The sequence below is a fragment of the Nicotiana tabacum genome, chromosome 13 (genome assembly GCF_000715075.1).
Source record: "Nicotiana tabacum cultivar K326 chromosome 13, ASM71507v2, whole genome shotgun sequence".
Taxonomy (NCBI): Eukaryota; Viridiplantae; Streptophyta; class Magnoliopsida; order Solanales; family Solanaceae; genus Nicotiana; species Nicotiana tabacum.
Window position 1 is genome coordinate 130,391,021 of NC_134092.1, and position 11,760 is coordinate 130,402,780.

The 11,760-nt window shown below is 36.2% G+C and overlaps 1 protein-coding gene across 1 annotated transcript; it reads left to right on the top strand.

The window, feature by feature from the left end:
- Positions 1 to 1,100: 1,100 nt before the first annotated feature.
- Positions 1,101 to 5,606, top strand: LOC107805634 (ADP-ribosylation factor-like protein 8c). The gene is made up of 6 exons (XM_016629704.2): positions 1,101 to 1,258; positions 3,593 to 3,674; positions 3,772 to 3,804; positions 3,888 to 4,009; positions 4,920 to 5,081; positions 5,265 to 5,606. The coding sequence occupies exons 1-6, from the start codon at positions 1,221 to 1,223 to the stop codon at positions 5,380 to 5,382; spliced, it is 555 nt and encodes a 184-aa protein (XP_016485190.1). The 5' UTR covers positions 1,101 to 1,220; the 3' UTR covers positions 5,383 to 5,606.
- Positions 5,607 to 11,760: the final 6,154 nt, after the last annotated feature.

Genomic DNA, 11,760 nt, shown 5'->3' on the forward strand with positions numbered 1-11,760 from the left:
ATTAGGAGTATATCCCATTAACTTAGCATCTTTCCGTTATTAAATAACCGGAGAGACCTATTATTACATTGTATGACATGAATACATGTGAATACAACGACTGACAGCTGGATTGCCCTATTTTTTAGCCGATTTTTGCTATTGTATTTAGTATTCATGAATACAGTAACTCGAATACATCGAATATATTACCATAACAACTGAAGGTAGCTGCGGAAAGTAATTGTGTATATGGTAGCTATAAGAAGCTAATAACCAATTCCTGAACGCCGTTACGAGTATTATTCGGCCGGCCCAAATCCATGTGGAAAGGCCCAAATGCTGTTTCCCATTTTTTCCAACTAACAGGAAACTCTTCTGCCAAAAAAAAAAAACAAAAAAACATGAGTTAGAATTGGCAAAAAATATAAAGTTGAAATTGTACGTGTCCATAAATTTCACTTCGTAAAATGTTGAAATTCTGAATAAAAATCACTATTTCTAGAAATACCTTGTCCAATAAATACAACCAAAAAAAGCAAGGTGCAACAATAGTCACTTTTAAGTCCGGTATTTAAGATATGTCTACAATTTACAATGTACTTAAATGTTAGTTAATTCACTAAAACTTCAGGACTAAGTATCCTCAATTTGAAAATTCAGAATTTTTGAGCTGGTAATTAAAAATTCAGGACACTTAGTCCAGAATTTTTGAATTACTAATTTAAAATTCAGGACATAAAATTCGAACTTCTTGACACATTTCGAATTTTAGAACAAGGTGTCCTGAAGTTTGACTTTGAAATTTAAACTTTAGGACACTTTGTCCTGAAATTTGAGTAAAATTGACTAATCTTTAAATATATTACAAACTGTGGATATATTTTAAACATCATGCTTAAAAATGGCTACCTAGTGTCATTTCCACCCAAAAAAAATGGGGTAAAAAACAAATTTATAAATTTCATTTTCATTTCCTTCCCTTAGATTCTCTCCTAATAAAGTAATTACGGCTGCAACAACAATCCAACTTACATAAAAATCAATGCTATTTATTTAGATTCTGTCCTTATTCCTGTCGGCGAAGTTTCCTATTATTATTAGTATTTCTTTACTTTCTCCTTTTCCTATATTACTTACTTGTCACCTCCTCTTTCACATTCTGCCACTTCAACAAAAATCCCTTTCATATGCTCCCTTAATTCCACCAAAATTCTCTGCTATTTTCACTTTTCTGAAATATGGGTCTGTGGGATTCTTTACTCAACTGGCTTCGTAGGTAATAAAGTTTCTTCCTTTATGCTTTTTTTTTTTTTTTTTAAAGAAACCCCTTTTTATTTATTTCTTGTTTTGTTGAAATTATATGGAGAATTGGATTGAATTGAATTTGATTTTTTGGGTGTGTCTTTCTTGCTAAAAGTATTCTCTTTCGTAGTTCAATTTTTGATAACACCTTGACTAATTCGACGTGGTAACTGCTACCTCACCTAAGGGAGGAAGAGAGTGGACATGAATTTTTGTTTTTTTAATCTGTTTTTAGTTACTGTGAGAATGGAAATTCAGAAGTGAAAAGTTGGAATTTGGATTAGAAGAATTAGGTTGTAAGTGCAGGATTTGCTCTTTGGGTCCTGTTGCCCTCTTTTATGGTTTATAGTTTTTGTTCATCTTGGCATTAGGTTGATAAGTTTAAGAATTTAAAAGAAAATTACTTTGGTTGGATTGTAAAAGCTATGTCCCTGATAATCAAATAATATTCAGTCCATAAATATAATAACAACAAACCCGGTGTAATCCCACAAGTGGGGTCTGGGGAGGGTAGTATGTAAGCAGACCTTACCCCTACCTTCAAGAAGGTAGAGAGGCTGTTTCCGAAAGACCATCGGGTTAGGAAAGATAAAAGGAAGGGCAGCAACAATCACACCAGTTATAAAACCGAAGTAAAAATACAAAACTAAAACTGAGTATCGTAATCAGAAGGCCGAAACATTCATTCCATAAAGAATCTGAAAATTAGACTTTATAGTTTTATTTTTTACCTTTTACTTATTGGGACGGTTTGCTTTTGGTGAAGGAGGGGCTTATGAAACCAAGTTAATGGATCTGTATTTTAGAGTAATTAATAGCGTTAGCAGTTAAACCAATATGGCGTTGTGAGTTCAATGATTCTGTTGCCGTTATCAAAATGTGATGTTCAAGCTCATTGTTTTTCTTAATGGGGTTGATAGAGGAGCAATAGCTTGCAGCTTGTCATTTGTCCTTGCCAATCAGAGTAAATATTTATATGATATTGTGGTCTAGGAAGCAACCCCAGTGTAAAGATAGGTGAAGAGCTTTGGCAAATTTTATATAGGAAAGACTAACAGAACAACAGAGACTAAACTTGTATCACAGAGAATAATTTCATTAGTGAACTATTTAGACTACACCAACGCCAAAAATAGGTCTCCTGATGCTGTTTACATGAGAAGGCTGTGCATCTATTAGCGTTGTAATATCATCATCCTTCTAATTCCGTCTCCTTCAAGTAGTAACTCCCCATTTCCGAAAGTGCTAGAGAGCAGTTGCTATGCCTAGAGGAATGTCGGATGGCTAGATACATCATAGTCTAGCATCTGCGATTTGGTTCTCTTTCCGCTGATGTTAGATTGACAACTTAAATATTCTTCTTCTTTGGCTAATGGTTTCTGACCTAACCATTAAGCTGATTAGTGGAGAGCGCCTGATACTCATCCTGCCGCCGCTCTCTCGTTGTTTCCGTCAGAAATGCTTGGAACTGCATCAGCTGGCTGATATGCAGAATAACCTCCATCACTTTTGTGATTACTTCAAATAATGGGTTGCCGACCCCCAACCTCCGTAATATTGGAAAAGTAGTATTTTGATCGAGATTGGAGAAGAAATATTAACCATTCTTAGTCACAATGTAATATGAGTCGTGCTCCCAGCACTGATGTTCAGGTCTCTTTATTTATAACAACAAATCCAGACATAAGGAGCTTTTCTCTGCAGCTAGCATTTTCCAGATAAGATACTTCATGTGGAGCGGAGGCAGCTTGTCCCCTTCCGTCTGGCCAAAGGAGCTTGCTATTCCTTCCAATACTTTTTCCCTATCAGAGTTGTCAACATATTATGTAACCCCCAGCCCCACCCAAAATCCCTCTTCCGAGCAAACATGTGGCCAGTTTCCTGTCAAGAAATGCTGATTAGAACTTTCAAAGTAAGGGTCATCTGCCAGTAAATATGTATATATTCAAGAGAAGGCTATATCTCTGGGTGCTAGTCAAACAAGCAACTATACTGAATATATCGTTATATGCTTATCAGTGCTATTGATGAATCTGAATGTTGTATCAGATTACTGATTATATAAAAAGAATGTTGTATCAGATATATGCAGTGTCCTAATCAAAGGCAGGGGAGTGCTATTGAGTGATGATTTTGCTTTTTCTATCTTGGATTAATCTGGAAACTTAATTAGATATTACTATTCAAGTTTGCCCTTGTAAACTCAAATTCATGTTGTTGGAATAATGACGGGTGCTTTATTCTTTATGTCATGTGTACCTGAGTGACATTGTTGATACCCAAGTGTCTTATTTGTTTTCTTGTTCAGCCTATTCTTTAAACAGGAAATGGAACTTTCCTTGGTTGGCCTTCAAAATGCAGGGAAGACATCTCTTGTCAATGCCATTGCTGTGAGAACCTTATATACTCTCTCTCCTCTTCCACCTCGCTCTATTTTTCATTTTGATGTTAACATTTCTTAACATTTGATATATTGATCTTTATCAGACTGGAGGCTACAGCGAGGACATGATTCCGACGGTTGGTACCTTGTCCTCAGAGAATTAATTTAGCAATCTTGATTTCTCTCGGTTTACTTGCTCAATAAAGTTTCTTACAATTAGGTTGGATTTAATATGCGTAAAGTTACAAAAGGAAATGTTACCATAAAACTCTGGGACCTTGGAGGCCAAAGGAGATTTCGAACGATGTGGGAGCGCTATTGTCGTGGTGTCTCTGCAATATTGTAATTCCTAATCTTGATCTCTATACTTATCTGTCTCCTCAAATTTATTTACTTATTTCTTTGGTTTAATACACCATGCACTTAATGCTTTTGCCTGAATTCATGATTCCGACACTTGAAGGGATGAAACTGTTCCCGAGCTATGCACCTCAAGTTTCATTAACAGTGTGCAAGGTTCCGCAAATTAAATTAACTTATAAACATCCCATCTTAATGTTGCTGCGTTTTTTGTGGGTAGGGGAAAGTACTGGGTGCCTTCTTTCTCGCGGCCATGTTATTTTCCCTGCCTTAAGTTAACATCACTGTTGTTGGTTTTCGTTGAGTGTGTCATACCTACACTTGCCTCATCATCGTCGTTGGTAGTTGGATGGCTTATGTCCATGATACTACACAGCTTTATTTTTATTGACTTCTCAGTTATAGCTTGCTTTCTGTTATTAACAAGGACTATAAGTAAGAAAAAAAGAATGCTAGAGAGTAATTTTTGTTGAAGACATAATTAAGCATACGAAAGTGTGTTCTCTAATAACCGTTCAGTTTTAAATGAGAAGGTGAACTTCAACATGGTAGCAAAGTAGGCAGAGGCAATTAGTTTAATCTCACAGCTATCCATTATCCATTATCAAAAAGAATTTTCACGTGTTTGGTCTATGAAAAAGAATTACACCTTCACGTAAGGGGGCGTGTTAAAGATATAATTACGTATATGAAAGTGTCTCTTGAACAGCTTAGCTTTTAGATGAAATTGTCACGCGGTTCAGCAGTATAGTTGAAACTTCCTTTCATTTGTAGTGATGGTGTTATTTTTCATCTAATTTTTTTTGGAAACTACAGCTTCGAGGCGTTGAGTATGAAGTGACTCTGCATTTCGTATTCGTGTTGAATTGACATAGGAAATTTTATGCGACAGGTATGTTGTTGATGCTGCCGATAGAGACAGTATACCTATAACCAGAACTGAGTTACATGAACTTTTGAAGAAACCTTCATTAAGTGGGATCCCTTTGCTTATCTTGGGAAACAAAATTGACAAATCAGAAGCTCTTTCGCAGCAGGCATTGGTCGATCAACTGTAAGTAGCTGAACGTTAGCCCCCGCATAAGAATTTGTTTGGCAGAATACATAGACAGACACCTAAACTTGTCACGTAGATAAAAAAAATCCCGACAAGTTTAGGTTATCGTCTTATGTGTGCTGTCAATGTCTTCCCTTCCTTTTACGAATTGTCTTAATTATGATGCCTGTTGCATCTCAGAGGTCTTGATTCAACAACGGATAGAGAAGTCTGCTGCTACATGATCTCGTGCAAGGATTCTGTAAACATCGATGCTGTTATCGATTGGCTAATTAAGCACTCAAAGACCGCGAAATGAAGAGCGCTTCCAGGCTTCTTGATGCCTATAGCGGAGGATATAGTAATCTGGAAATTAGAATGTAGTATTTGATGGTCTTGAAATGATCTGCTAATATATTTTCTGGCTGATCTTTCTTTGTTGGTTCAATATAGCTGATTACAATTCTGTGTAATTTAAGCGTTTGAACAGTCCTTACTCATACATCTTTCATTATGAATTGACGTTGTTTGTTGTGCTTCTAAGATAGTACATTGGGATTTTAATTTTTTAAATAACCGAAAAATCCTTGTGGGTCAGTTGGTGTACGATTCGAAAGTCGGTGAATAATAGATCTTGATTTCGGTTCGGCAAAGTTCAAACTCATGACGTGTGTCATACATGGGCGGATGTAGGTATATTCGACCAGTTTAATTGAATCTATAATTTTCGATACGGAATAAAAATTTATATGTAAAAATTTATTGAAATTACAAAAATAATAGATATGAACCCATAACTTTAAAAATATAATGTGTTTAATGCTAACAAATTTAAAAGTTGAACCCGTAAAATTTAAATTTTGGATTCGTCTATGGTGTCATACATGTTCATCCTTTCCTAACGCACACGCAAATCTTAAACCAAATAATCTCTAAGCTGTCCACGAAAATGGAAATCATAGAGAAGCTGAACAATAGACCAACAACAACTAATACGCCTCAATTACATGTTTGTTAGGGTTGGCAAAATGATTTTTAAATGTTCATGTCGTTCTATTTAAAAATGTCTAAGTCATTTATCATTGAAAAGATTCCAGCACTAGAGGTTTTTAAATTTTTCTAATATGGCCAAAACTTAATGATGATTGATTGGTATAACCTACATTAGCATACGAAAAATCGAAAATCGTGTTGATTTTTTTATGGTCCTAAAATATTAAAAAAGTAAGGATTGATTATGGCGAGGCAAAGGCTATAGTTCATTAGGTCGTTTCTGATATACCCACAAAATTTTAGGCGCTTGGCACAGGTTGCTCGAATTTATGAAGATGACGTGGACAGTACATGAAAAAATGGAAATTCTACTGAATTCCTTCTTTATAGTCCTAAAACACCAACAAAAAGAGGAATGGTCATGGCGAAGGAATGACTATGGATCATTAGTCATTTCTGATGGCGCACAAAATTTCAGACGAATCGGGGCCGATCGTCCGAATTCATAAATATGGCGTGGATATTAGCAAACGAAAAATCAGAAATCGCAATGAATATTGGAAATCACACTGAATGAGGAATAGTCATGGCGAAGCAATTACTATGGTTCATTAGGTCGTTGTTGATTGGCCCACAAAATTTTAGCGATTCAGGGCCGGTCGTCTGGATTCATGAAGATGACGTGGACATTAGCACATGAAAATAAAAAATCGTACTGAATTCCCTTTTTATGGCCCTAAAACGCCAAAAACTAGGATTAATCATGACAAAGTTATGACTATGGTTCATTAGGTCGTTTATGATGGGCCCACAAAATTTTAGGCGATTTGGGACCGGTCTCCTGAATTCATGAAAATGACATGGGCATTAGCACACGAAAAATCGAAAATCGTGCTGAATTCCTATTTTATGGGCCTAAAATGCCAAAAAAGAGAAACAATCATGGAGACGAAATGATTATGATTCATTAAGTCATTTCTGATAGGCCCATACAATTTTAGGCTTTTCGGGGTTGATCGATCGAATTCATGAAGATGACGTAGATAGTACACGAAGATTGAAAATCGTGTTGAATTCCATGTTTTATGGTCCTAAACTCCAAAAAAAGGAACGACCATGGCGAGGAAATAGCTACGGTTCATTAGGTCATTTCTAATGGGCCCAAAAATATTTAGGCGATTCGGAACCGGTCACCCGAATTCATGAAGATGAAGTGGACATTAGCATACAAAAAATCGAAAATCGTGCTAAATACATGTTTTGCGACCCTAAAATGCCAAAAAAGAGAAAAAGTCATCACTAAGCATTGACTATTGTTCTTTAGCTCTTTTCTAATAGGCCCACAAAATTATAGGCGATTCAGGACCGGTCACCATAATTCATGAAGATGGCGTGGACATTGCACACAAAACATCAAAAATCGTGCCGGATTCCTATTTTCTGGCCCTAAAACGCCAAAAACGAGCTACGATCATGGCTACGCAATGACTATGGTTCGTTAGTCTGATGGACCTACAAATATTTAGCTGTTTGGGGACCGATCGCTCGAATTCATGAAAGATGACGTGGACATTAGCACACGAAAAATTGAAAATCGTGTTGAATTCCAGTTTTATGGCCCTAAAATGCCAAAAAAATGAGGAATAGTCATGGCTGTCACACCTCCTTTTTACCCGCGCCGCAAGGGCGCAGAGGGAGTTTTTCCAATTAACGAAATGAGATTTATTTATTTAGTTCAGAGTCGCTACTTGGGAGTTTTATGGTGTCCCAAGTCACCGATTTAATCTCGAATTGAGGAAAAGAGTGACTCTGTTAACAGTCCGCGAACCAGAAATCCGGATAAGGAATTCTGTTAACCTAGAAGGTGTTAGGCATTCCCAAGTTCCGTGGTTCTAGCACGGTCGCTCCACTGTCACATTTGACTTAAATATCTGGTTTTTATACGATTATGAACTTATGTGCAAATTTTAACTTTTAGCCGCTTTTATTATTATTATTATTATTTTTTTAAGAATGTGAACATCGTTTAAAACATGCCTTTGGATTGCATCACATGAAATGCACCCGCAATCCGGAACACATTTTATTCAATGTTTTGGGATTTGGATTTGGGTCGCATGAAATGCACACCCGAGTTTAAGAAGGTAAGATTATTAAAATGCGTGCCTAAAACGACTAGCGCGTGGTTATTTTGGAAAAAGCCGTGAATTTCGCTAAGCGGCCGATCCCGGGTTCTAAGTAATTAATACATACATTTGTGAGGGCCCCGCAATCTATACGTTTTACTAGGCGAGGCTCATCTCATTTATTTTTTAAATGGACAATCCTAAAATGACTACATTTTTCTATTAAAATTAGTCTCTAAAATAAAGAAAGAAAATCCTAATTAATTAGGAGCTTTCAAAAAATTAAGAAAACGTAACATACTAATTGCTAGATTAAGACAAATATTAATGGAAAGGAATTTTACTAAAAAAAAATTCGAAATTGTAAATAAAATAAGAAATTCGGCAACTAATATTCAAAAGAAATCAAATATAGCTAGATTGAAGCTTGCATTGTTATAAAAAAAACTATTGGAATTAATTATTCCCGACCATTTGAAACTAGATTTAACCATAATTACTAAAGCTTATTAGAAAGTTTATTAAACTTGGACATTATCTAGTCTTGTTTGAACTCAAATCCCGCCTTAATTAAATTTAGCTACCCGTTCACGATTAACCTACTGTTGACAATATTAAAACCTTCATAGCTAGTGAATTAACCCGTTTTGCCAAGCCGATTCACTAAAGACCAACTTATGTTATTTTCCTCTTATTCCAATTATTAAACAGTTTGACGGTAAGGAACATGCTTAAACATATACTACCTAATAACCAAACTAAAACAGAGTACTATTTAATACATCACTATAAGATGCCTAGTTATGCAAAGCGATAGAAATTTATAAAATAATAATACCTGAAATAACCTAAATACAATCAGTAAAAGAAACAAGGAAAAAGCTAAACTAAAACTTCAAAGTTCCATTCTTCATATGTATTCATGCTTTCACATTTTCAGCTTGCAATAGCTAGTATTACAGTCGTGCACATGGTATTGGAAACATGAGAAGATGAAGATGAGAATCAGCAGCAGTTGTAACAACACAACAACAACAGTCTAGCGACAGTAATAGCCCAGGTACAGAGTTTGCAAACCGGTGGAGCAGTAACCCAAAAATCAACCAGACTTAGGAAAACCAAGCAAAGACCCGAAAATCTCAATAACTTTCACAGACAAGACAGAATGAACCCAAAAAGACAGAAGAGGCTCTGGGATAATTCTGATTTTTGTTCTTTTAAGATTCGAAGTCCAACACTCTCAAGATTAAAAGTTTGTTTTATCTCTTTTTTGGTTCTGAAATTTCTATCTCCAAATTCAGTCCCTTTCTTTTTTTTCCTAAGTGTCAAATGAGTCCTCTTATATCCAAAGCAAGACTCCCTTTTTCTTTTTACCTCTTTCCTTTTTACTTTAAACTATTCTTACTACCCCTTTTACCTCTTTTTTTTACCTTTTTCCCAATATTCTTCTACTATGTATAACTTTTAACTTTTATTATTACCTATACTATTTCTAATTTTTACTTAAGTAAAAGCAGTCAACGCGGACCCCACGGTTCCCCCTTTTTGAGTGGTCAAAGAAGACCTCATCATTATCCCCTTTCCTTTTTACTTTACATCATTATGTCTTGTCCCCCACTACCATATGTCTTGTCCCCCACTATAATATTTTACTATTATTAGAGCTTAGTAGGCGGAGCACTTAAATTAAATAAATCTGCAATTGGTTAATTCCCGTATTACCCCTAAAACTACTGTTACTGTCCAGATTCAAAAATCTGTTCAAACTTCAAAAATTATCTAAGAACTAAAATCAAATTAACAGCTATAACCAATTCACCTAATCAATTAACCAAAATATAGCAGCTATAACCAATTCTTAATCAAATTCAATCAACAAATTCAAACTAAATGGTGAACAACAAAGAAACGACCGGAATCATTTTGACTGAACAATGTTTTTAAACAACATCCTATTTTCAGATTTAACAACAATAACAAACAAGCATATTCAATTTACTGAGTTCAAATTCAAATTAAGCTTAAACGGAACAAATAAACAGATTCAAATCACTAAACTAAATAACCAATTTAACCTCAAACTAAATCTAACAACATTACAGTCAAAACGAAGGATTCAAGTTATCAAACTAACATACTTCTATATTAAAACTAAATTCTTTTAAATGAATAAAACAAACTGAAGAAATAATAAATTGAACTTCAACTTAAATCTAACCACACAATTAAACTAACAATTTCTATATATATAAAAAATAAACGAGAACAAATGAAACAAACTAAAGAAATAATCAAGAAACGATAAACACGAACAAAAAAAAGAATGAAACATATAATGATTTCAGATCCGAGAATATCAAACAAAATACGGACAGAAATGAAACTTAAACCCACTAACCGGATCGGAACGACGACGAACTCAAAAGGAAACCAATCTGCCCGGAAACTTTGAAACCAAAATAACTCGAATCTGCCCGGAAATTTTGTATATTTTCCGGTTGATTTCAGGCGACGAAACTGGACGACGAAGCAGCAGCAACACGACAGTAGGCTGGGCAGTCCGTCGATGGAGGAGCTGGACGTCGACGAAGATGAGGCAACTGGTGAAGCTGTACGCAGCAGCGGCTCACGTCGGGGAACGGGGAGGAGCAAGGACGATGGCTGGAGGCGACTGTTTAGTGTGTTTGGAACGTGAAGGCCACGAAGAAGATAAAGCGGAAGGGTGGGGGTCACTGGTTTGGTCGTTTGGAGGAGCTGGACGTCGATGAAGCAACAACCATGGTCGTGGGGCTGCTTCACATCGACGTGGTGGGATGCTGGGGCTTGCTTCAGGCGATCGTTGCCGGAGGTCGAAGACGAAGACACCAGCCATGGTTGCTGGAGATGGAGCTCGATGATGGAGGATGGGTGGTAATGACGCTGACGGAGATGAAGCAGCAGCCATGGCTGCTAGAGTCGACGGTGGTCATGACGAAGGAGCTGTGTACGTGTGTGTTTCTGTTGAAGAATTCGACGAAGAGGTGGTTGTGGGGCTGCTTTACGTCGACATGGTGAGATGCTAGGGTGGTCGTGGTTGAAGGAGGAAGACGGGGGGAAGGCAACCATGGGAGGGGTTCTTGGTGAAGCTTGGAGAAGAAGAAGAGAGGGGGCAGATGGTTAGGGTTTTTTAGGTTAGGGAAATGAAAAAATGAGAAAATGAAGAAAGGGGTTGGGTCTTTGGGGTTATGGACTGGGTCGACCTGGTTTGAAATGGACCGGGTCGTAGGGGAAGGTTGGGTATCTTTGGGCTGGTGGTTTAAAATTGAAGAAAAGGCCCTATCCGGCCTTCTTCCGTTTTTGTTCTTATCTATTTATTCAATTTCCTAAATAATAAAGCTAAAAAATGGTAAGATTAAATTATAAAACCCATTATCTAGAAATACTAATTAACTCTTAATAGCAATTAACACACAATTAAATAGCGATTAACGATAAAATCACACAATTTGGACATTAAATGCTAAAAATGTAACATACATTATTTTTATGATTTTTTCGTTTTGTAAAACAAACTTAATTAATATCAAATGCAGATGCGA